The sequence below is a fragment of the Erythranthe guttata genome, chromosome 12 (assembly GCF_056151865.1).
Source record: "Erythranthe guttata isolate IM_541 chromosome 12, IM_541, whole genome shotgun sequence".
NCBI lineage: Eukaryota > Viridiplantae > Streptophyta > Magnoliopsida > Lamiales > Phrymaceae > Erythranthe > Erythranthe guttata.
Genome location: NC_142544.1, coordinates 18,138,351 through 18,162,300, shown reverse-complemented (window position 1 = coordinate 18,162,300; position 23,950 = coordinate 18,138,351). Strand labels below are relative to the sequence as shown.

The following is a 23,950-nucleotide window of genomic DNA, read 5'->3' as shown; positions in this document are numbered from 1 at the left end:
TTTTGTCAAGACTAAACAATTACAAGAAGAAAGAAGTATTAATTCTTACCGTTTTAACTTTTAACCGTATAATAAAGAAGTTACGGACAAAAGGAAAAAAGTACGAAAATTCGTCACACCAATCCGAATACAGCATTATATATATAGTACGTGAAATAATGATTAAACGATGATGAATTCGATGAAGTCAAATCGATCAAAGGACGATTAATTATTAATTATTAATTATGGATGATGTTATCTTAAACCTAGCTAGCTTACCTAGCTATGTGTGGCTATGGAATACGTACGTACTATAATTAATCTCAGATCATTAGTAGTACTAATTAATAAATAAAATAAATAATAATCCAAGTTAATTAATTAATTATGTGGAGTATGTAATGAAAGCAAAATTTGAAGATAGGGTTCTGTCAAATGGTCGTGTGGTAGCACTCTGCTCCTTCCTTTTGATTTTTGTCTTTTTATTTATACTTTGTTTGTTTGGTTGTCATCAAGTCACGTGAATCTCTAAGTACCCTAATTTTTATTACTGTCTGAAATTCTCACCCCCCCCCCCCCCCCCCACCCCCGGCCCCCCGCCCCCCTTGTAAAACACACCTTTATAAAACTTCCATTTAGACACAGTACTAAAACTTTGATCACTCTCCTCTTCTTCTTCTTCCACTTGCTGAACCTCAAATTTGCAGTTTCTGTAAAGTTTCGTCGTTCGAGGCGAAAAAAGAATAAATTAGGGTTTCCCTTTTTTTTTTTTTTTTTTTTTGTTTTCTACTTATTTCGAAATGAACTTAAATTCTTCTCCTTCACCTTTTCCCATCCAGCAAATTGCCCATGATAATAATAATAATAATAATAATAATGATGATGATCAGCACCATAGTTATCAGCCTTTCGGCCCGTGTCGTATTTTCTTCAATTCGAATCGAGATCATATGGCGTATTACGACCCTCATCAAATATACCAGTCTCACGAGCATCAACCGGTACGTATATATATACTTTGTATAATTTTATATATTATATACGAAAAATGATGATCGTCGAAAATTATTCTTTTCGGATATTTGATGAATTAATTAGGAAAAGAATTACGATTATGATTACGGTGGATCAACGTATGGGATCAAGAATAGAAGCGGCGGCGGTGAGAGTAGTGGACTTAAATTGAGCCTATGGAAGAAAGAAGATGTTGATTATGAGAAGAGTATTGATTATCCGGTGAAGTGGATGTCTTCCAAGACGAGATTGAATCGTACGGCTATAAACGCAACGGAAAAAACAAGGATCGAAGGCGATCAATATTTGAAGATGCAGTCTATGGAAAATGATCATTCGATCAGCAGCAGCCCAATTAGGGTTTGTGCTGATTGCAGCACAACCAAGACTCCTCTTTGGAGAAGTGGTCCCAAGGGCCCTAAGGTAATTACACCAATATTTTCTTTTTATTTCTTTTTTTTTATTATTTCTTATGATCTTATGAATTTATAAGGGTAGTTATTTATTTATTTATTTATTGTTTGGGCAGTCGTTGTGTAACGCGTGTGGGATTAGGCAAAGGAAGGCGAGGCGGGCCGTGGCGGCTGCTGCTGCATCTGCCGCCAGCGGCGTGGTGGCTGATCCGCCAACGCCTCCGGCGAAGATGATCAAAGTGCAACATAAAGAGAGGATTGGGAAAAATGCAACAAATTCACCACAGATGAAGAAACGTTGCAAAGCGACGACACCGGTCGATGCTGACTCGTCGTTAACGGACGAGTCTAGTAATAAGAAAAAGAAGATTGGCAATAAATTAGAGGAATTCTTGATTAATTTGAGCAAGAATTTGTCGTTTCATCGGATGTTTCCGGAAGACGAGAAGGATGCCGCTATCTTGCTCATGGCTCTATCTTCTGGCTTGGTTCATGGCTGATTTTTATGACATTTAATTTGTTGTTGTTTTTTTTGGTGAGCTAGCTTAAATATAAGGTATTTTCAATATATAGGAATAATTAATAATAATAATAATAAAAATTAAATAAATTAGGAGAGTAGTCTCTTAGCTTTTTGTGTGTGTAGGGAGATCAAGTTAAGTGAGTGAGATTCAATATATGTTTTTTTTGTTTGTTTATTTCCATATATTTGGACAAGTTGATAACCTAATATGGATCTCTTGTTCAATAATATATAAATTATCGAGTTGTACGTGTGTGCAAGTTAATCAATTATTTTCATTATTTACTACTGTCTACGCAATATCTATTACTTTATAATTCCAATATTCCAATGATTACATATATTTTGAATTATAGATTTATTAACTTTGCAACACTATTTCTATATTAATTCATAAATAAGGGTGCATTTTGATCTATCAATATGTATTTTTCTAAAATCAAGATACATTTATTGAGATTCTTAAAACTTGTATCAATGTGAAAAAAGATACTTATTTAGAAATTGAGGGAGTGCCTTGATTCATCTAGTTTTCGTTGTCGTTATTATTATTGATCGATATTATTTTACTGGATATATCTAAATACTCTTGTAAGTCTAACATTTTATGTAAAAAAGAAAATCTATATTGATTTGGAAAATAAACTTCTTACAATATATATATATATATATATATATATATATATATATATATATATATATATATATATATATATATATATATATTTATATATATATATATATTATTTTATGGAAGAGCTGAACTCGAGAATGATTTTCACCCCAATTTTGGACAGCAATAATGTATTGTAAAAAATGGAGTGTGGACAAATATATGTATATATATATATATATATATATATATATATATATATATATATATATATATATATATATATATATATATATATATATATATATATATATATATATATATCCACGAATATGATTGTGATTATACGAAATATAAACAACACCTTTATGCTTTTTGAAAACTCACTACTCCTTTTCTTGCTGCTCACCTTCTCTTCTTTTTGTACTATTGACAAAATTTTACAAACTTCGATATATATATATATATATATATATATATATATATATATATAAATTTTATTTGTGTGTGTGTGTGTATTCTTTTTGTTTTTTTTTTCAATTTGAAGTGATTAAGGGAGTAAATATATCATTTTAAATTATATATATTCATAAATATATTATCATACACAATATAAATATATGAATATGAATTTAATAATAAGTTTATAATAAAAGATAAAACACAAACCTCCACCCAATTCGAATGACTATGGTTGTTTACGATTTTGTAGGAGTAAAATTTAAAATAATTAAGATTAATATAAAATAAATATAACACAACTAAAGTGAAAAATAACTTGTAGGGGTGAAGAGTTAGGTGAGTTAGTTACTTTAAAAAACATCGCGGGAGGGTTGCGCAAATTCAAAATTCAAATGAAAATATTATTTCAAAATCAATATTAAATCGTAATCGACGAAATTCGAAAATCCATTCCAATTTATGCACGCGTCTTGCGTGCGAGAATGGTAGGATTTACGCGATAAGCCGAATTCGAATTATTTAATCTTAGCCCATGATTTGAATATTATAATATTTATGAATAAACCCAAGCCCCATAAATATGCAAGATAAAGCCCAATAAGAAAAGGGCCGCTGACTTTTATACCATTGAGCCCGTTTTATAAACGACCGTTTTAATTAGTTGCTGTGATTAAGAAAATAATTAAGGCTTAATCACACACTTATCACTCTTTAATTTTTTTTAAACATGACATCTTCCATTGATGAAGCTCGTAAACTCTGCATCAGAAAATGAGGGATAATTACATTTTTCGTCCTTATACTTTACCACTTATTCGTTTTTCGTCCCTAAATTAGTTGGAGTGACATTATTCGTCCCTAAACATGCCATTTTTTTAGTAGTTTTCGTCCTGCCGTTAATTCTTGCTGTTACTTTGGATGGAAATATGACGTGGACCTGAAAATCTTAATATATGCTGCTGACATGGACGATTAATCCACGTGGCCACTCACATGTATGCCGCTGTTGATATGTTTTGTGAAACCAACTCATATTAACTTAAATTACCCATGCATTGGCACCCAACAAGACTCATCTTTAAACTTTGCTAGAGAGAACGAGCCACCATGCACATTCCATTTCAACTTTGCAGACGAGCCACCACCATGCAATCAGAGACTCATTCCCACCTAATTAAGAGGAAATTCTCATAATTGAATGTGAACGATATAATTGTTGTATGAATAATATTTATTTCGACTTTGCATGAAATTTCCATATTTGAACTCAAAACATACAGTGATATACACACACAGACCTGCAACTACATCTAATTTTTTTTTCTATTCAATATTATTAGAGACGATTGAAGATTGCATCAATCAAAAACAAGTTTAAATAATATAGGATTAATATCCCCTATACCGGCCATGACAATTTTTTTTGTTTAAATGAGTAGTTAACGTCAATTGGGTTTTCTTCATATATGAAGATAATGACCAATAAGGTTAGGTAAACTAAATTAAAGTTTACAAAATTGCAAATCATGCAAATCCTCAATATGTAACAAAACAAAGAATTCTTGTTGAGTAGCTTAACATATTACAATTTCATTCAAAAAATCCAAATATATTAATTAACATCTTCTCTTTGAAGAAAAACATCATTCAAAATATAAATTACATTGCATCAGATTTGTATGATGGAAAAAAATTGTATTTTGGGGATTATTGAGGCTATTACGAGTCCAAAGAGGAGTGATATTGAAGAAATTAGCCATTTGGAAAATAAGGCTTATGTTCTAAAGAAGATGCAATCTGAAATTGAAGAGATGGATTGACTCTTACGTATCATGTGCGAAGCACATGTTATTTTCCGTCCAAACTAACCAGCCAAATTGACGGAGGGACGAAAATAGCAGAAAAATGGCATGTTTAGGGATGAATAATGTCACTCCAACTTGTTTAAGGACGAAAAACGAATAAGTGGTAAAGTATAGGGACGAAAAGTGTAATTATCCCAGAAAATGACGACGGACATCTCAAATGAAAAGAACGATGAAGATTAACAGTGAAGATTAGCGAATTCCGACGAGTTTATATATCACTCAGTACAAAAATTCTGCCATGAGCTGAGAGAGAAGGATTCTTCGCATAATTCGTCCAGATGTTGACGGTTAGTTACTTAATTCTCATGACCTAATTTTGATTTACAATTTTTGGGGATTCCACGATGCGAGGAGAGAGAAGTCGGCTCTGCTGTAAATGCAGAGCTTTTGATGAATTAAATTGAAGCTGGTCCCCTCCTTTCCGCCATGAAAATGGAGCCCTAATTCAATTTCGGAGTTTTTATTTTCCCCCTTTTTGTAACTCGGTGCTTTTAGAGTGAGACAAAAGGAGAGATTTTTTTTGTGGTGTCTAATCAACACCACCTTCTTCTTTGTAAGTAATGGCCCCACTTCAATTACAGTTCCATCCACCCATATCCTCTCAGCCAATCCTTTTTATTTTTATTTTTATTTTTATTTCGACAACATTCAATCAGACAAATTCCTGCTGATTTGGCCCAGTAATTTCAGATTTTGTTTCATGTGTAACAGAAATTCTTGAAATTTTACTTTGCCCAATTTGGGCAACGGAGTTCTTGTGTTTGTTTCCAATGCCAGGAACCATACAAGTTACAGGTATTCTGTATTTCTAATCACTACTAACTGTATTTTCAAATGGGAATAGTTTATCTAGTTTACACTAATGGTCTGACTCTTTGTAGTTCTGGAATTCAAGGGGGTTTCATCTTCATCAAAGCCTTCTGCTAAATCCCTCAAAGGTTAAATAACTCTTACCTTTACTTTTAATGGTGTTTCTTGATGTGAGAGTGTTTCTTATTATCTTGTTTTCTTGTATTTTATTTACCAGTTTCGATGGGAAAACGGCAGTATCAGACTTGGGACAAGGGAGACTTCTCTTTGTAATGATTCTGAACTTCGAATTTGATTCAAGACTCTTATAAAATGTGTAAAACTTCGTGAGGATTTAATTTAGTAAACAGGAAAAAAAAATGGTGATGTTTTTACAGCCCCATAACGAAACTTCGTGAGGATCTAGTCGTTGCTCTTCTGGATGCTGGGGGAAACGAAATAGCTCGTGCAGGTGAATTGGATCGCCTGTTTATGCTGCTTAATTTATTTGTTTTTGTCTTGGTTTTCACAAAGGGGCAAGGGCGTAATTTGATTGGTCGTGTTGCTTTTTGGATAGATATTCGGACAATGCAAGTCATGGAGAAGGGATCTTGGGATGAGGTTTTCCCCATCGATGGAGGTGGAAATGTGCACATGAAGTTGCAATTCATCCTCAGTGATGAAGAGCGCAATCGCATTCGCATTGTGGTACTTTTTGGGAGAATATATTTACGCGAATATGCATTACAATAATTTCTGATGATAAAATGTACGATAATATGACTGTGCTGTTTGCCTTTTTTTTGGTTTAAAGAGAGAATCTGCAGTGAAGAAGAAACTTGAAATGAAGAACATCAATCTTAGACTTTCAGAAACCGTTAATTCTAGTGGTGATTCTGTTGACACATCCAGAAAAAACGAACAGACGGTCTCAGGTTAGTTTTACATTGAAGTCTTCCTATTTTAGAGGAAGTTTTAATGATTGCATTAATGCTGCGTGTTTTAAGATTCCGAAAAAGCGATTGTTGCAATAGATGTAATGAGCACTAAAGTTGAAGCCTCTCAAGCTGGTTTGTCTTTGACCTCTGCCCTCTCACTGTCTATTTACCAAAAGCACGGACAAAGCATTCTTGAAATTGCAATCCCAGTTAAGGAATTATGAGTTGTACGTTTTTTGTTTCGACCAACAGATTTATTTGTTTTCATGTAATAATCAAAAGTTGCCCTGTATTAGAATGCTACAGATACAAGTCAGGACGCTCCATCTTCTCCCGATAAAAATGAAATCGAAATAGAATCTCCTCAAGTACATAAAGAACCGGTGCCAGATGAGAAAATCGAAATAGAATCTCCTCAAGTACATAAAGAACCGGTGCCAGATGAGAAAATCAAAATAGAATCTCCTCAAGTACATAAAGAACTGGTGCCAGATGAGAAAATCGAAATAGAATCTCCTCAAGTACATAAAAAACCGGTGCCAGATGAGAAAATCGAAATACAGCCACTTGCTAATATAAGATTAAACATTGAGGAAGAAAGTGCTTCTCCCTCTATGTGGGACAAGAAAATTTTAGTTCCCTCCAAGTTGCAGGATGAACCCGTAAAAAAATCCGAAAATCAAGGTCCTGTGAAGAGAATTCCTAGCAATGTGAGGAAAATGATAAGTGCCTTTGAGAATACTCAACTTCAGGTAGTACTTACATTTGAGTTTTGTTGGTATACTCTGGTTATTTTATTGATTGTACACGGTCCGTTTGGATTTCGAGCAGGAAGTGAAATCCATGAAGAGAGTATCCTCGGTGCCATCCCAATTAAACAGATTTACAGTCGAAGGATTATTAGAGGATAGAGAATCAAAGACCGTCATAAATCCACCTGTTAAAAGCTCGAGAAATTTGAAGAATCAGTTTGATGGAAACTTGCATCAAGAGCCAACTGCTCTCAGTGGAAAATCTGAGCCCCTAAAAGAGTTGACTTCAACTGTAACAATTATCAAATCGAAGGGAAATGATTCAAAAATTGAGGATGTGCTCTCAACAGCTTCAAAAGAATCAACTATGGAGGAACTGGATAGATCCCCAATTGATTTAACGAGGCAATCCACTTCAGAAACAGCAACAACCTCTGAATTTTCAGTTGCAGAAGTAAGTGAAAATGGAATAGGAAAAGAAACCAACTCGAAAATCTCAACCATGGTCGACATTCAAGTGGCTTCAATACCAGAATATCATAAAGACTGTTATCCAGCTCCAAGCTCTGATATGCCCATGCTTTCAGCAGGTGGAAATGATTCAAATATCGATGATTTGGCTAAAGAATCTTCTAGAGAATCAGCTATCGAGGGACTTGAAAGGTCGTCAGTTGATTTAACAAGGCAATCCACTTCAGAAACAGCAACGACTTCTGAGGGGAAGCCTGAGGAACAATTTCAAGAAAGTGAAGCTTGTGAGCTTTCTTCAGAGCTGCTAAATTCTTCTGAATCTTCGGGTGAAGAAGAAGGAAGTGGAAGTGGGAGAGGAAGAGAAACCAGCTTGAAGAGGTCAACCATGGTCAACATTCAAGTGGCTTCAAATCCGAAACCGAAATCACCCGAATATTGTAAAGAGGAGGAGTATTATTCAGCTGAAACCTCTGGTATGTGGATATTTCCAGATAACACAAAACGTTTGTGTATCACAACTGCAGGTAATAAGCAGGATAGAAAAATAGTAGGAGGTGACCAAGATGAAGCTAAAACCCGTCATGCAAAGAAGATTTCTTCAGAATCAGAAGTGCTGGAGAAGGTATAATTTCGTAATTATTTAAATTTATAAAAAAAAAAAATGTATAAATATTGTTCTGCCGAAAGGTAAGAAACTTTTCGTTCAATTGGTGTCATTGTAGTCTGTGCTAATTGTGTGTATCTGCAGAATCAGAAAAAAATTGTCGACCGGACAAAATCAGGATGCGGTAGCTCTCCAGATGACTCGTCTAATGGATTTCTTGGACAGGTGATGTACATTTAGATTAAAAATAGGCCCATATAGAATAATTGCTGAGTAATTTTATTTCTTGCAACTTATCAGGTAATAAAAGTTGCAGTCATTTTCGGTTTTGGACTACTCGTTCTTCTCACCAGACAAAAGGAACCGAGGTATGCAGTCAGTCATCTCTGTCTCTCAATGGTTCTTGTCTACTCTGTTTTAGTAAAGGCAAATCTTTTTACAGGAAGAAACAGAGTAAAGAAAACAAGAATCTCTTCACCATACCAGATTACATCGACGAAAGAAAACTGAAGCCATGGCCGACATCAATCGTGAAGGATTAAGACATTTTTTTTATTCAGACTGTATATGTTCAGACAATACATACAGTTCAGTAACTTCATACCATATTCTTTTTTTTGTATATTCTTTACATGAGATAGTTTTCGGATCTGATCTAGTTGGACGACTGGATAATTTAATCAATCACGTGTTAAAGAAAACAATCGTACCACTAAATAAATGACCACTTTGCAGTCACTCGAAAACTAAATGATCACCATCTCTGACAAGCTCTATATCATCAATCGAAGCACCATTTTTGGTCGAGATTTTTGCAGGGACGAAGCCATATTTCTTAGCTCCGATTTCGAGTAATTCTTTAAAGCTCTTTGGGAGAAGTACGAGCTTCCCCGCAAAATCTCCTCTATCGGGGCAGCTCACTGTCACTCTAGCACCATAAGCTTTACTAACCGTTGCACCTGTAGTAGTACTATTCTCTACAGTTTCAGTCGACGCAGTCTCTCCAGTTTGTGCTGCAGACATAATCCCGAAAAGTGAATTATAGAAATTGTTAGTCCTACGCCTATGAAACGAGCTCTCCTTGCTAACTGCAGGTAACATAGTTGGCTCGCTTTTGAATCTTCCCAAGAAACGAACCCCGCGCTCCTCTGAGATCGCGACAGCTGGTGCTGGTTCGATGTACTTGTCGGACCTTTTGTAGGAATCAAAGAGTTCCTTAATTTCATCATGGCCTTGCTGCTCTGCAAGGTCTGTTGCTGTCCAGCCATTTTCGTCTCCTTTGTCAATATTTGCACCTTGGTCTAAAAGAAATTTGACTATTTCGATATTGCCCTCACATACGGCAACGTGGAGAGATGTGCACCCGTTGCTTTTCGGTTGGGTGACGTCTCCACCGTGACTGACGATTTCTTTGAGCAGTTCTAAATTGTTTTGCTCGGCTGCGATGCAGGAGAATAGACCTATGTCACCGTTGGTCAGTTTAGCACCGTTGTCTGACAGTAGCTTTATGACTGGTTGGTGCCCTCCTAGCATTGCTTCCCAGAGTGGTACACTCCCTTCTGAATCTGCATACCCGACAAAAGTTATGCAGATTCAGCAAAAAAAAAAAAAAAAAAAAAAGAGAAGAATAAATAATTAATTAAAAAATCCCATTTGTTTTGTCTAGGAAATCGGACGGATCGGATTGAAAATCGGACCTCCAAAAAAGTTCCAATTTTTTTTTTCCGGAAATGAAAAACTAATCAGTTCTGTTTTAAAAATCTTCAGAAAAATCAGAAATCAGAATTGGAATGAAAAAACTTGTTCCAAAATCGAAAATTTTGGAATTTCTATTTTTTTTTTTGCCACATAATATAGAGTACTTAATATTATAAGTGTAGTTTTGGGAAAAAGAATCGGAATATCTGGAAATATTTTTGGAAATTAAAATTGGATCGAAAATTGGAATCTAATACATATTCCAATTCTGTTACAAAAAAAAAAAATTGGAAAAAATCGGATCTTTCGGAATTTGGAATGAAAATATTGTTCCAAAGTCGAAAATATTCGGATCGGAATCGGCGGATTCCGAACTTTCATTCCCATTCCTAGTTTTGTCCCTTTGGTGTTTCAAAGGTCAATTAATGTACTTTAGAGTTTTGAGCCACCATTTCTCTGTACATTGTCCCCAATAAATGTGTCCATTTGAAGTTACATAAGCTGATAATGATATTAATGAACTATAATCGGGCAAGATGACATATCGTATACTGTATTCAAAATGAACATTTAATCGCAACTTGAGTTCAGAAAAGTCAACTAATGTGAAAGACTAAATGGCAAATACAAAAATAGGTTTGACTAATTAATCTAGCCATAACTCATGTAGAGCCCACTACTAATCATCTACTAATAATGCATTTGAATTAGTGGGCCCCAAAGATCAAATCCAGATCCATTAGCAATATAGTCAACTGACAATTATTAGATAAAAATATTTATAGGTAAAAATAATGCCAATCATAGTAAATCACAACCACAAATAGAAAGACTTCTGATGAAAACCGAATGTCGGTGAAAGTTAGTTGAAACTTTGTAGAAAGGCTATATATTAATTGATTGTTGCGAAAAATAAAAGAAATTGATATAGGTGTGGCAACGGCATTTAAATTAAATACTATAGTCGTAACAAACCATTATGAAGATCTTAAAAAATGTCAATTTGATGCATTATTGGATTTTTGTGAAAACGACTTTAACGATATTGATACCCCTACAACAGGCTATGCCTAATATCAACTTATATTCTACAATCATTTCTCAACTGTTCGACCAATGGAAGTCGGTTATGGAATAAATGAACAGAAAAATGCAGTATGAAAGTCAACTTGCAAAATGATTAGAAAAAATCAATCTTGACAATATAACAACGGGAGAAATTTTACCTCGGCTATTGGCATCTGCATCAAAATCCAGTAATAGAAGCACACAGTTCTCGCTTCCTTTTGATGCAGCTATATGCTGCATTTCAAAAAAAATTAAAAAAGTAAAAAAAACAAAAAAAATCAGAAACTTGTGATAAAAGTTTGCCTGTTTTGAAAAATGTCACTATAGCTGAGATTCGTATACTCACAAGAGCTGTTCTTCCATTACTATCAGATTCATTAGAATCGAGACCCCTCTTCAACAAATGATGCAATAATAAATCGTCTCCTCTATGTGCTGCAAAACATAGAGTTAATGGTAGGTCCATTCTTCCTCTAGCAAGCATGTTCTCAGTCTCGAGCAGAACTCCCTCCATTATTGGATCGTTTATTTCCTTCAAATGCTGAAAATCAGGAAAAATAACCAATGTAAAAACGACACTCCTTAAAATATGGCTATCCATATATTGAAAAAAAGAATGTCACGGGCATATATAGAGATAGACCTGCAGAAGGTTATTCATAATAATTGTGCCATCTCCAACGTTGGCCTTAACAATGTTCATAAATGTGGTGCGGTTGAGTCGTAATAGCTGGCTTAATCTTTTCGTTCGAACTGTGAACAATTGAGGCCTGTAACAAAGTACGCCAATTTCACCACAGATCTTACCAGTTTTGGCCTCTCCCATAGGCTGCAATTATTCGTTCTAGTTTTAGTCATGCTTTCTTTTATGCAAAAAAAAAAAAAAAAAAAAAAAAGGATTGCAATCACTTTCTTTTAATTCAGACTTGCCTCTTCAACTCCATTCTTTTGAACCAATATATCCTGCAAAGAAATTTATACACCATGAGATGGGATTGTGTAAAACAGGCTTACGAAGCTACTCGGGAAAATGTAGCATAAAATTATTTAATTCAAAATTGAAATTTTACCACTGCCCCAGTGACAAGAATATAAAAGTCAGTTGGTGCTTCGTTCTGCAAGATTACATCCTCTTTGGGAGGGAAATACTCTGCCTTCATCTCGGAGACCTTTGGTACAGAAGAAGTACGAGATAAGACAGTCGCATAAGTTTATAAATGAAAAAAAAGGGAAGAAAAAATATGAAATAGTTTTGAAAAAGTTACCAGCTGGAAGAGTAAATCATTGGAAACTCCACGAAACAAGTATACCTTATCTACTAGAGAGTAGAAAAGGAAATGGGAAATACTCGACCGAATTGCTTTTGGAAGTGAATCGAGAGTCTCTTGCTGCTGCAGCCCCTCTGAGTCGGTTCGAAACTTCAAGCACAAATGTGAAAGCATCTGGTCTTGAAGGCGACCTGGCAATTGATTCCTTTGTGCAAAACTTGAAGCAGCTTGAATGGTATCTCTCTAATTAAATTAAATAAAAATCAGTTAATTCAAGGCAAAGAAGTCGAATGAAATATAGTAGCAAAAAGTTACTCACGAATTGACGAGTCTTGCTAGTGCCATGGACAACCAAATTTGTCATATTTCCTATCAGATATGCAGTGAGTCCCAAGTTAAACAGCATGTAGAAAATGTTGAATATCATTTCCCTCATATTTTCAGCATGCAAATCTCCATAGCCAACAGTTGTGAGAGTAGTGATGGACCAGTAAATCGAAGTGACATAACGAATCCAAAGACTTTGCTCACGAAAATCATTCATAGCTGCTCCAATCCATGTCTTTGCTGGATTGGGGTAGTGAGCAGCAAGTAGATAATAGAAGCAACCAGCACAATGAACTGCAAAAAGAGTAACCTGCAGAACAAGAAACACGATAGCTCAACGAACACCATACTTTCGCCACAAATTTTCCACCGATATAAAAAAAATGAACTTACACAAACAAGCCTCGCACACCTAACCCAAAAGTAGTTGAAATTCCTATCTTTCTCCAATCTGTTTTTCCACAGGGGAAAAATGTAAGATTGAGTGATGTATAAATAAATATGTATATGTATATATACACATATTGAGTTTCTTGCTAAAAAAAAAATGAAAATTATTTTACCGGGCAAATAAGGCGCCGACTCTTCTGAGACGCCAGAGGCGGAGCATGTTGAAAAATCCATAGGTACGTAAAGGTTTTGGGGAGATTTTTCGAGCAAGTTCAGAAGGGATAGTAGATATGATATCCAAGGCCAACCAAGAAGTTGCGTACTTACGAGCAATCTTCTTCGGATCGTCAACAAGAAGATATGTACTTCTATCAAGGTAGGCTACGAAGAATGTAAGAATAATGTCGATTGCGAAGAATCCGTTGACAACGTTGTCCGTGATGGAGAGGGGTCCCGTTGGTTTATCAAGAAACCCGAATTCGAATGGCGACACCCAAGCGGTGTAAACAACCAGCGCAACCAGAAAGTTCTGCCATCCTCTGCAACAACATGAGGTGATTTTTTCAGTAATAGAGAACAAACAAAATTCAAAGTCAATAATCAATAAAGAAAGGAAAGAGATGGACACAACTGAGAGAAATTCGAAAGAATCTTTTTTGACAAATCGAACACTTAGATCAAAGTTCATGAAATTAGCTTTCGTCAAAGAGGCATATAATCAAACACCTGGACTTCATTACAAAAACACGCCCATAAATTTATTCCACATGCAAATACATCAACGGTACACAACTTTCAACTGCACAGAACAATTCTCCGTCGGAAAAAAAAATGGAGGAACCTGTAACGGCGGTCGTAAGGCGAAACAATGGAAGAACGAAGCCTGACTCTGCGATTACTTCTGGCGCCGAGAGAAGGGAGAATCCCGGTGGAAAGGCTGTATTGGCTGCCTTCTCTGGACATCTGTTCTATCTCGCGCGCCTGAGCGCCGCCGCCGCCGCACATTGAAACACCGAGCAGCAGCCCTCCTCCTCTAGTATTACCGTACACATCCGCCATTGTTGCTCTGCAAACTTTGTATCACTTTGTACTCTGCTTTGAATCTTTAGCTGGGTGTTTAGTTTTATATATAGGTAGCATCCAAGAGTAAGGAGTAATTAAATAGGGCAAATAATTATTTGGGTTTCTGTGTGCCCACGAACTTCACTTTCACCAAAGTCTTTCTTCAACGCCGCTCACCACCTCTGTGCAGTAAAATACAGACAAGGGTGGTGGGCGAATTATTATTATTATTATTTAATGATTTAATCCATTCTTAACTCGGAATTGGTAACTAATTACTTAATCAATTTGTTTGACTTTTTGATGTTTTAAACTAGATAATCAACTTTATTTTTTTTATTTGTTGAATATGATTTTAAGTTCCACTCCTTCTCATTTTTTATATATAAAACAAATAAACACATAAGAAACACTAACAAGTGATAATATTTTTAATTGTTATTATTATTTTTATCAATTCTTTTTCAATCTATTTTCTCAAATTATCAATTTCTTCATTTATTTAATTATCAATTTCTTATTACGACTATTAAGTATATATATATATTCCAGAATGAGTTTGTATTTTCAAATTTGTATAAATATTGATTTTTTTATCGATATTACTAATAAATTTTATTATAATTATTATTGTCATGTAATAAACATAATAATGTATTAAGTAAGGATGAAAAATGACCCTTTCCCACAATATGTACTATAAGTAAGGATGAAAAAATGGAAGTTAGAATGATTATTGTTATTTATTTGAATTTAGCTGATTCCGATCTTTTTGAAATAATATATTTCACTTTGAATTTCGAAATTACGAGGTTTGATTTATCTTAAATTGAAATTGGAATATATTTACTTTCTGATATCCGATTACCGATCCAATTTTAATATTCAAAATATAAAGAAAATCCTTTTTTTTCTTTCCAAAACTTAGATTTATAATATCAAATATATTATGTGATCATACATCAATTTAAAGATAACCTTACCAAAACCCGCAAGGGTGGCCTAGCGGTTGGAGCAAGAGAGCTTGGGTCAATTGACCCAAGTTCGAATCCCCTTGTCAACGGTCGCTAGGTCGAGCTTGTCACACATGGTTAGCCTAGTGTGGTTTACATCTCTCGTATGGTTTGCAAGCTATTATACGAGAGTGTAGGTTTACCCAGTGCACCTATATGGTTGGCTGCGGGTTCCTGCATTAAAAAAAAAAAAAAAAAAAAAGATAACCTTACCAAAGGATACACATGATACATGCTTAATGTGATCACTATGAGGTACATCTTTTATCTTACCAATTTCTTTTGTACAATAAAAAATCATCTATAGAACAAATAACTCTAGTTTAGGCGTATGTTAACTTAATTTTATTTTGACTAATCTGAATTTATAACAAAATAAGCTAAGTAATTAAGTGTGGCTGCGTGAGTTTAAATTATGCTACACTGAATAGATGTTTACTATTTATATACACACAAACACGCGTATAACCCCATACTGATGTGTGCAGATCAACGATAGAAATCCACAAACTGCAACTTTCACTGAGTATAGTATAGAAATAACGAGTAAACGTGTGAATTGCGAAAAAGTTCAAAGATTGTTACCCTTTTTGGATTTCCTCTATTTGATGCAAAAAAGTGCATTAATGCAATAATAGACCTTCAATGGTAAAAGAATGTAATGTCAACGAGGCTTATAATTATTAATTAATTATTAGTAGTGAACATGAATTATTGAATTTATGCCAACAAAGGTTATTCCTCCACACGTTCACATTACTTGCAATAATATAATTATTATCCACAACAATATTGAATTATCATTGACTCATCTTCTTGATTAAAAATTCATTGGGTGCAGGTAACATGTATGTAACATTCTTCTCATAGATTTTCATGATTGATTTTCGAGTGGCTACAATACTTTTATTATTAGATAAATCAAAATTTATAATATAGACTCAATTCAGATCGAGATTTGCATTAAAAATTCTTTAAGAGTAGATTACAATCGACCCTTGAAATATGTTATAATAACTTTAAGTTCATATGGTATTGATAATTACAAATATACCCCTGAAACTGACCGATCATTATTGTATTAATACAAATTATACATCATAGTTTTCACATGAAGCATGTGAGTGAGTATTAAGCAAAGTGATTGGCCCTTTGAGTATCCGAAAATCATATTCGACCCCAGCCTAATTCCTGAAAGTATTTTATTGCATTTAAAATTAATATTGGGACTTGATAAGTGCCGTTCTATTTTTACAAATACCGTTTTAATTTTCAAAAACCTTCACTTTTTAGGATTGCACAAGTTTGTATTTCTACTTATCTATACCCAAAACGGGGGCAAAATAGCGTGTTTCACGTCCAGAACGGGAGCAATAAAAATAGGGGTTTACTATTCATAGTGCAATTTTTTCCAGTTACAGTGCGAAATAATTCATTTGTCAAGAATTCATTTAACTTTTTTCTAAATTCTCTCAACCTCCGAATTTTTAAACTTTTCAAATCGTCAATTTTTTCAGATAATATCAATTAAAATACAGTAATTATCAATACGAAAGAAACCTACTTCAATTTTGAGATAAAAACGTATTTTTTTTATCGAATTTTGACATTTTTATGCATTTCGTGTTGTATTGCACGAAATGAAACACTGCATTTCGTGCAATATAACACGAAAAGCCTTTTTTTTTTTTCATAAATTTGTTTTATTTCGTGTAAATTTACACGAAATGCAAGCTTGTATTTCGTGTAAATTTATACGAAATAAAACAAATTTATGAAAAAAAGGCATTTCGTGTTATATTGCACGAAATGCAGTATTTCATTTCGTGCAATACAACACGAAATGCATAAAAAACATAAATTTATGGTTTCGTGTATCGTGAAAAAATACTATTTCGTGCTTCTTTGCACGAAATGCCTTCATCCATTTTGTGTTAGGGAATACGAAATGTTCATGCACGAAATATAGTTGGGAAAGGGCTTGAGAGGATTGTAGTTTTTTACTTTGAAAATTACAAATGAAATAAAATTGCACTGTAAAGTAGTAAAATGTGTTCTATGAATAGCATTTCAGTAAAAATAAGAGGTTCACTCAATTGTAACATGAAGGCAAAACAAACATGTGCATGGTTGAAAAATAGGAGATAATAAAGTTGACATACGAACATTAATGGTGAAAGAAAATACTCATCCTTTCACACAATTTTTTTTTTAAAAATAAAAAAATAAAAAAATAAAAAAATAAAAAATAAAAAATTAAAAGATTAAAAATTAAAAAAAAATCTGAATAAATGGACGGCCCAGAAGTGGCCCATTTACCTATTTATAGCCCATTTACAGAATTGGACTCAAAAGTATGTACATTGAATTAACATAAAATACAAAAAAAAAATAAAAAATTAATTCATTAATGTGAATTTATTTAATATAAATACATGTAAAATATAAGATTTTTGTTATGAATTATGATGAATAAGATAAAATTACATTAGTGGTTTGAAGGAAGCAGAATGAATGAAGTATGGTAAACATAATACATTGCTTACATCAAACGAACATATGTTGTTTCCTTAGTTTGGACTCCAAGCGCGTACGCACTACGCACCTTCCTCTGATAGACGCACATCAACTAACTATTCCATTTTCACACCATCTTCTTCCCCTCTCTCTCTCTCTCTTCTCTCTCTCTCTTCTTCTCACCAGAGAAGAAGAGAGAGAGAGAGAGAGAGAGAGAGAGAGGAGAGATTGAACAGCAATTTCACACCATACCGTCAAATTCATGAAAAAATCCGTCATCCGATAGTTCCGTTTTCCCCAAACCCCTGATTTCTTATTCTCATCTATTTCTCCACAAACCCTTCTAAAATCTCGCTTCTTTTGACCTCAATTCGATCCCAATTTATAGCATCCTCGAGGTTAGGGTTTCGATTTTCTGAATTCCGGCGATTTCTACTCAATCTGCGGCTTTCAAAAATTTCTTCGATCGTAAATAAAAAAAAAAATCGAAACTTGATATGGTGTCTGATTCCGTATCGATTTTGACCCCAACCGACGACAACAATCCGATGCCGGTTTCAACAAACGACGACGACTATCTCTCCGATGCAGCAGCCACCATTGCCCTGTTATCCTTCAGCACAGACTCTTCTTCTTCTTCAAATTCCCATCGGAAACCAGCGACGGCCACCGTTATATTCGTTTCCCTCGTTGTCTCCACTTGCGTCTCTCTCTCTGCAGCCGCCGCTTTCGCATTTCTGTTCTTCTACTCTTCACCGGCGAACTCCAATTCCACGGCCGAGGTCTCAAGACCCCTCACCACCCTCAAAAACCCCGTCGTTTTACTGGTTTCGTTAGACGGGTTCCGGTTCGGGTACCAGTTCAAAACGGATACCCCGAATATCGACAGGCTGATCGAGAACGGAACCGAAGCCGAACTGGGCTTGATCCCGGTTTTTCCGACGCTCACTTTCCCAAACCACTACTCCATTGTCACCGGCTTGTACCCTGCTCACCATGGAATTGTCAACAACTTCTTCATCGACCCTCAAACCGGCGATTTCTTCACCATGGCTAGTCACGAACCGAAGTGGTGGCTCGGCGAGCCGCTGTGGGAGACTGTAGCCAATCACGGCTTGAAAGCTTCGACCTATTTTTGGCCCGGGTCCGAGGTAAAAAAGGGTTCTTGGAAATGTCCGAAGGAATATTGCATGTTTTACAATAGCTCCGTGCCGTTTGTGGACAGAGTTGATGCTGTTTTGAACTACTTCGATTTGCCTAGCAACGAAATTCCCTCGTTTATGACGTTGTATTTCGAGGATCCAGATCATCAGGGTCACAAGGTGGGGCCCGACGACCCGCGGATCAACGAAGCTATTGCCCGAGTGGATAAGATGCTCGGAAGGTTGATCAACGGTCTCGAAAAAAGAGGGGTTTTCGAGGACGTGAGTATTGTCTTGGTTGGTGATCATGGTATGGTCGGCACGTGCGATAAAAAGATTATATTTTTAGACGATTTAGCGAATTGGATTCAAATACCGAAAGAATGGATTCAATCGTACACTCCGTTGCTTGCTATTAGTCCACCGTCTGGTTTTTCGCCTAAGGAAGTCGTGACGAAGATGAACGAGGTGCTGAAATCGGGGAACGTGAACAACGGGGAGTATTTGAGGGTTTATCTAAAAGAGGATTTGCCTCGTAGATTGCATTATTCGGATAGTGATAGAATTCCGTCTATTATAGGATTGGTCGAAGAAGGGTTTAAGGTGGAGCAGACAAGATCCGTAAGGCAAGAATGTGGAGGAGCACACGGTTACGACAATGGTGTTTTTTCGATGAGGAGTATTTTTGTTGCTCATGGACCTCGGTTCGGTAGGGGCAGAAAAGTCCCGTCTTTCGAGAACGTCGAGATTTATAATTTGGTTACGGAGATACTTAACATTAACGGAGCTCCGAATAACGGAACGGAGTCGTTTCGACGTAGTGTTCTTTTGCCTGAAAATTGAAAGTTGGTTGTTGTGTTCAATGAAGTGGCTAATTTTGTGTTTTGATACCTATTCAGAGCAGATTTTAGTGTCTGAATTTTTTTTATTTTTTTTTAAATTTGATTTTTTTTCCTCTGGGAAATGTTAAAACGGGATGTGATAAATATCGTTCGAGCTGTAATAATATTGTTTCGATTTCAACGTGATTTTTTGATTCATTTTTACTCCAAATTTTGCAAAATCGGAAACATAGAATTTGTAGTATTTTGAGTTAGCTTTTTAATCTAATGTGAATTACCAAAATTGGACGTCAGACGAGAAAGATATACATTAATCGATGAACATTGGCCACAACTTTAATTTATTGAGTTATCCAAAATAAAAAATGTGACTCATTCGTGTATAATTTTGTCACACAACATTCAATTTACCTGATTTAATTTGGATTAGAAAGTTAACCCAAAGGACTACAATTTTCATGTTCCGAATTTTGCTAAAATTAAAATAAAAATATGTCAAAATCAGGTTCGATTCTAGTGAGAGAAAATTATCTCAAAATTGATTATTATTTCATGAGTTTTATTTTCTTCTGAAAATTGATTTAAGTCATAAAACCAAATAAATATACTTTTTCCTGTTTTAGACAACCTCCTAATTTTGGATTACCTAAGCTGCATTCTCCATCACACATTTTCCAATCGCAGTCTCTTCTCTTTGTTTACACTCCTCCTCTGTATCTTTCCCCGACCCACCCCACCCACCCACCTACACGCACAGAGTGTGTGTGACTGTGTGAAACATCAAGAAAATTCCTAGCCCTAAAATTCAGAGTTGGTTTTCCCACGAAAATTCCGAGTTGGTTTTCGTTTTCGGTTTTGCTTTCTTGTTCCAGCTGATGTGTATATATATATATATATCGGGACTGTTCAACCCAGAAAAAAAAAAATCTTTCTAAAGAAACCCAATTGCAAAACCTACATACAGCCACAAAGGGGTTTTGAGTTTTTGTTTTTTTCGTAAACAAAATTTGTGAAATGGCTGATGTGATTAAATTCGCCTGCAATTCTCAGAGGTTTTATTCTTCGATGTCGACTACTTTTTCTTCGTCTTTGAATTCTTGTCAACGTGTTCTTCCCCCAAATCAAGGAGCTCTCCGCAGAGGTGTGGTTTCTGTTTCAGACTCTGTTGGTTCTAGCTTTGTTTCTCCGATTTCCTACAGAACCCGCAAGCAATTCGGGTCTTTTAAGGTAAAGATTCCAACTTTCTTGAATTTTAGTGTATTTCTTGTCACGGGCCTCGATTTTATTTTTGTTTCAAGTGTTTGATTTGTGTAGTAGAGTTTTTTTTTATGAATTGTTGTAGTTAAGTTTTCTGGATGTACTTGGGCACTAACTACAGTCGCTTAATCGTCGAAATGTTGGTCAAATTTTTCGAATATGTGGTGTCTGCTGCCTGGGCATTAGTTGATTTTTCAGAACTCGATTCCAGGTTTTCAACTGTTTTGTCTTTCGGGCTGTTTTTAGCGATTTTTTCGGGGTGTAGCATATTGCGTTAGACTCTTTATGTACTCATTGGTTTTTGATCTATCGACACGTTGGGGGTCCAGCCCAACCCCCACCCTCATCGGGTATTCGTTCTTCAAAAAAAAAAAAAAACTGTTTTCTGTCTTTTGCCTATGATTTTTTTTTTTTTTTACATCTTTCGGTCATAATTTACATCAAATTATATGATAGATTATAGAATGATCATATGTTTATCAGTAATCTTGCTAAAGATACTATTTTTGTGTCGACTGATTGAGATTTGGACATTTGTGTATTGGGCCCTAGAGTAACAATCCATCTCGTGTGCTCAAAAGGGGTTCGAAGTAAAAAGTCTCACTCATAATGTTTTCCGATGCATTTTACAAAACTTGCAAGGGCAATATATATTTAATGTTCTACTATTCAATTCAAGTAAAACGAATAGCTAAATTATAGGTGGATCGTGTAATTTTAACCTTCACTATTTGTTCTTAGCGGTTTGATTCGATAAGCTTCACAATTCTTATGTAAGTTCCAGTTTGAGGTCTTTTAAGACTTTGGATGTCTCAACTCACACATTGTCGTTGGATTTTATCACTTGTTGAGGAACTATCAACTATGTACTCTGTCTGATTTAAAAGTCTTTAAATTCGGTAAAAAAATTCCTCGTGTTTGTGAAAAATGTGCACTATTGTGTTTTTGATAAATTTCTTATCCACTCAAAATGTACGTGAGAATGAAATACTTCTTAACTCAAGTTAATGACGTCGATTTTGGTGGTGATTGCATATCAGATACATGCAACTGTAACCGAAACAGAGCAGCCCAAATGGTGGGAGAGATACGACGGTCCAAACATGATTGATATCCACTCCACTCAAGAATTCTTGAATGCCTTGAGCGAGGCTGGAGAAAGACTCGTTCTTGTCGAGTTTTACGGTACTTGGTGCGCTTCTTGCCGAGCACTATTTCCCAAGGTAATCGATTTATTCTACTACTACACAAATAAATAAACATGCTTCTTATCTTAATCTTGATTTCCGATTTTTTTTTTCCGAGTGGGTGTTGGGTTTATTTCGTGCTTTCAAGAAAATCGAGTGCCGTTTATTTATGGATGCTTAAATAATCGCGTGTTTATTTGTTGCGTGTATTCGGTATCAGCTTTGCAGAACATTAGCAGAGCATCCAGATATATTGTTTCTAAAAGTGAACTTCGACGAAAACAAGTCGATGTGCAAGAGTTTGAATGTTAAGGTTCTTCCGTTTTTCCACTTCTACCGTGGAGCCGATGGACAGCTCGAATCCTTCTCTTGTTCGCTTGCCAAAGTACGTAGCCAATTTTTTTTTTTTTTATTTATTTATCTATTTTTAATTTAAAACTACGATTAAATGTCCCTACTTCGACATTATTTTCAATTTTTTTTTCATGCAGTTTCAGAAAATTAAAGATGCTATTGAATTGCATAACACGCCTCGATGCAGCATCGGCCCACCTAAAGGCATTGGAGATGTAAACCTCGGAAGCCCCTCAGTTCCGAAGGAGAAGCTTCCGGAATCATCTGGAACATAGTTCTTCATTTTACGATTTCAAGCATATTATTTATTTATCGGTAATGATGTATTATAGCAACTTTTTTCTTCAAGGAAAATCGAAAGTTTGATTGATCATACTGCTTGATGCAATTCTTTGTATAGGCTTGTCGTCACTTTGTTCTTTTGTATGTTAAGGAAATGATTTCAGGCCAATTACTACTATGTTGTGTGAAAATCATGGGATTGGAATTTTTAGTTCAATATTTTAATTCAACACGAAGAGTTTTTATTGGCTATTAAAAGGGTGGTGATAAATGTAGAACGGATTTTAGTAAATGTAGGGTACTTTATTTAAAATTCAAAAGCTAACATATATACCATCTTAATTTATCAACTCCATTTTTTAGAAGTTTTAAAGATATTATTTTGGAAGAACTCTAATTAGACCCAATTTTGAAGAGATTCTTAGATGATTCTACAAGATCGTAGGAGTTAATCATAGTAATTATATCAAAATGATCACCACCATTTATTGAGGAGGTGAATTTGTATAAATAGGGGTAGTTTTATTCATTTTTAATCATAAAAAAATCTATTCAATGTAATATTCTTAACATTGACGTCAATTCGTTTCTAGTCGCATTTTAGCAATACTTGATCGAGGTTCAAGTCTGTAACAAGACCCAAAGTTAATGACAAAATTCTTGACCAACCATAATTTTTTACAAAATAAATTAAATGATTTTTGACACATTGAATAATTTGATAGGCAAAATTCTTGACCAACCATATTTTTTTACAAAATAAATTAAATGATTTTTGACACATTGAATAATTTGATAGGGGCAAATTGCAGTTGTGAATTACTTATAGGTTGCATGATATTCGTAAAGTAGTTATTGGAGTAAGCTCTTTGCTTGAAATATATTAAATCATTTACAATTTATACCCAATTAAATATTTAAAAAAAGGGTAATTTTAATTCTTTATTATTTTATTATTTATTTCCATGCTGCAGAATAATAAATTAATTAATTTTTTTCTACCTCCGGCTTATTCGAGTGTAAAAATCACAATAAATTATTAAAAAACTATAGTTTAATAAAAATAAATTCACTAAATTATTCGATTGATGGATCTTTTGTTGTAATCAGTGAA

At 34.8% G+C, this 23,950-nt stretch overlaps 5 protein-coding genes across 9 annotated transcripts; 4 read left to right on the top strand and 1 right to left on the bottom strand.

Moving 5' to 3' along the window:
- The first annotated feature begins 619 nt into the window (after positions 1–619).
- LOC105967976 (GATA transcription factor 21) lies at positions 620–2,217 on the top strand. The gene is made up of 3 exons (XM_088826281.1): positions 620–983; positions 1,081–1,419; positions 1,526–2,217. The coding sequence occupies exons 1-3, from the start codon at positions 783–785 to the stop codon at positions 1,907–1,909; spliced, it is 924 nt and encodes a 307-aa protein (XP_088682407.1). The 5' UTR covers positions 620–782; the 3' UTR covers positions 1,910–2,217.
- A 2,732-nt stretch (positions 2,218–4,949) lies between these two features.
- Positions 4,950–9,167, top strand: LOC105968027 (uncharacterized). Of its 5 annotated transcripts, none has more exons than XM_088826276.1 (13): positions 4,950–5,162; positions 5,587–5,670; positions 5,757–5,813; positions 5,903–5,954; positions 6,063–6,136; positions 6,242–6,372; positions 6,479–6,599; positions 6,672–6,811; positions 6,899–7,354; positions 7,434–8,447; positions 8,574–8,654; positions 8,730–8,797; positions 8,872–9,167. In XM_088826276.1, the coding sequence occupies exons 2-13, from the start codon at positions 5,646–5,648 to the stop codon at positions 8,969–8,971; spliced, it is 2,319 nt and encodes a 772-aa protein (XP_088682402.1). In that variant the 5' UTR covers positions 4,950–5,162; positions 5,587–5,645; the 3' UTR covers positions 8,972–9,167. The 5 variants fall into 5 exon arrangements, with proteins under 5 accessions (XP_088682402.1, XP_088682405.1, XP_088682403.1 ...); XM_088826279.1 differs by having other exon boundaries at positions 4,974–5,162; positions 6,036–6,136; XM_088826277.1 differs by having other exon boundaries at positions 5,031–5,428.
- Positions 8,961–14,523, bottom strand: LOC105968026 (potassium channel AKT1). The gene is made up of 11 exons (XM_012992616.2): positions 14,022–14,523; positions 13,354–13,719; positions 13,184–13,241; positions 12,783–13,100; positions 12,461–12,706; positions 12,266–12,364; positions 12,126–12,158; positions 11,839–12,024; positions 11,542–11,736; positions 11,354–11,429; positions 8,961–9,994 (listed from the first exon to the last, which is right to left on the bottom strand). Exons 1-11 carry the CDS (start codon positions 14,237–14,239, stop codon positions 9,165–9,167), a joined length of 2,625 nt encoding a protein of 874 aa, XP_012848070.2. The 5' UTR covers positions 14,240–14,523; the 3' UTR covers positions 8,961–9,164.
- Positions 14,524–17,731: 3,208 nt separating this feature from the next.
- On the top strand, positions 17,732–19,942 carry LOC105968028 (nucleotide pyrophosphatase/phosphodiesterase 1). The gene has a single exon (XM_012992620.2). It carries the CDS (start codon positions 18,270–18,272, stop codon positions 19,755–19,757), a length of 1,488 nt encoding a protein of 495 aa, XP_012848074.2. The 5' UTR covers positions 17,732–18,269; the 3' UTR covers positions 19,758–19,942.
- Positions 19,943–20,339: 397 nt separating this feature from the next.
- ACHT2 (atypical CYS HIS rich thioredoxin 2) lies at positions 20,340–23,027 on the top strand. The gene is made up of 4 exons (XM_012992754.2): positions 20,340–20,983; positions 22,054–22,236; positions 22,421–22,585; positions 22,692–23,027. The coding sequence occupies exons 1-4, from the start codon at positions 20,771–20,773 to the stop codon at positions 22,827–22,829; spliced, it is 699 nt and encodes a 232-aa protein (XP_012848208.2). The 5' UTR covers positions 20,340–20,770; the 3' UTR covers positions 22,830–23,027.
- Positions 23,028–23,950: the final 923 nt, after the last annotated feature.

Bases quoted from the DNA above. Each gene is read 5' to 3' on its own strand.
- LOC105968027 (XM_088826276.1), top strand. From the start codon at position 5,646: ATGCCAGGAACCATACAAGTTACAG. The intron at 8,655-8,729 runs GTGATGTACATT...GCAACTTATCAG, and splicing joins CTAATGGATTTCTTGGACAG to GTAATAAAAGTTGCAGTCAT. The intron at 8,798-8,871 runs GTATGCAGTCAG...ATCTTTTTACAG, and splicing joins ACCAGACAAAAGGAACCGAG to GAAGAAACAGAGTAAAGAAA.
- LOC105968028 (XM_012992620.2), top strand. From the start codon at position 18,270: ATGGTGTCTGATTCCGTATCGATTTTGACCCCAACCGACGACAACAAT.
- ACHT2 (XM_012992754.2), top strand. From the start codon at position 20,771: ATGGCTGATGTGATTAAATTCGCCTGCAATTCTCAGAGGTTTTATTCT. The intron at 22,237-22,420 runs GTAATCGATTTA...ATTCGGTATCAG, and splicing joins GCCGAGCACTATTTCCCAAG to CTTTGCAGAACATTAGCAGA. The intron at 22,586-22,691 runs GTACGTAGCCAA...TTTTTCATGCAG, and splicing joins TCTCTTGTTCGCTTGCCAAA to TTTCAGAAAATTAAAGATGC.
- LOC105967976 (XM_088826281.1), top strand. From the start codon at position 783: ATGAACTTAAATTCTTCTCCTTCACCTTTTCCCATCCAGCAAATTGCC. The intron at 984-1,080 runs GTACGTATATAT...TGAATTAATTAG, and splicing joins AGTCTCACGAGCATCAACCG to GAAAAGAATTACGATTATGA. The intron at 1,420-1,525 runs GTAATTACACCA...TTGTTTGGGCAG, and splicing joins GTGGTCCCAAGGGCCCTAAG to TCGTTGTGTAACGCGTGTGG.
- LOC105968026 (XM_012992616.2), bottom strand. From the start codon at position 14,239: ATGGCGGATGTGTACGGTAATACTAGAGGAGGAGGGCTGCTGCTCGGT. The intron at 12,159-12,265 runs GTAAAATTTCAA...ATTTCTTTGCAG, and splicing joins TTCTTGTCACTGGGGCAGTG to GATATATTGGTTCAAAAGAA. The intron at 12,025-12,125 runs GCAAGTCTGAAT...GAATAATTGCAG, and splicing joins AAAAGAATGGAGTTGAAGAG to CCTATGGGAGAGGCCAAAAC.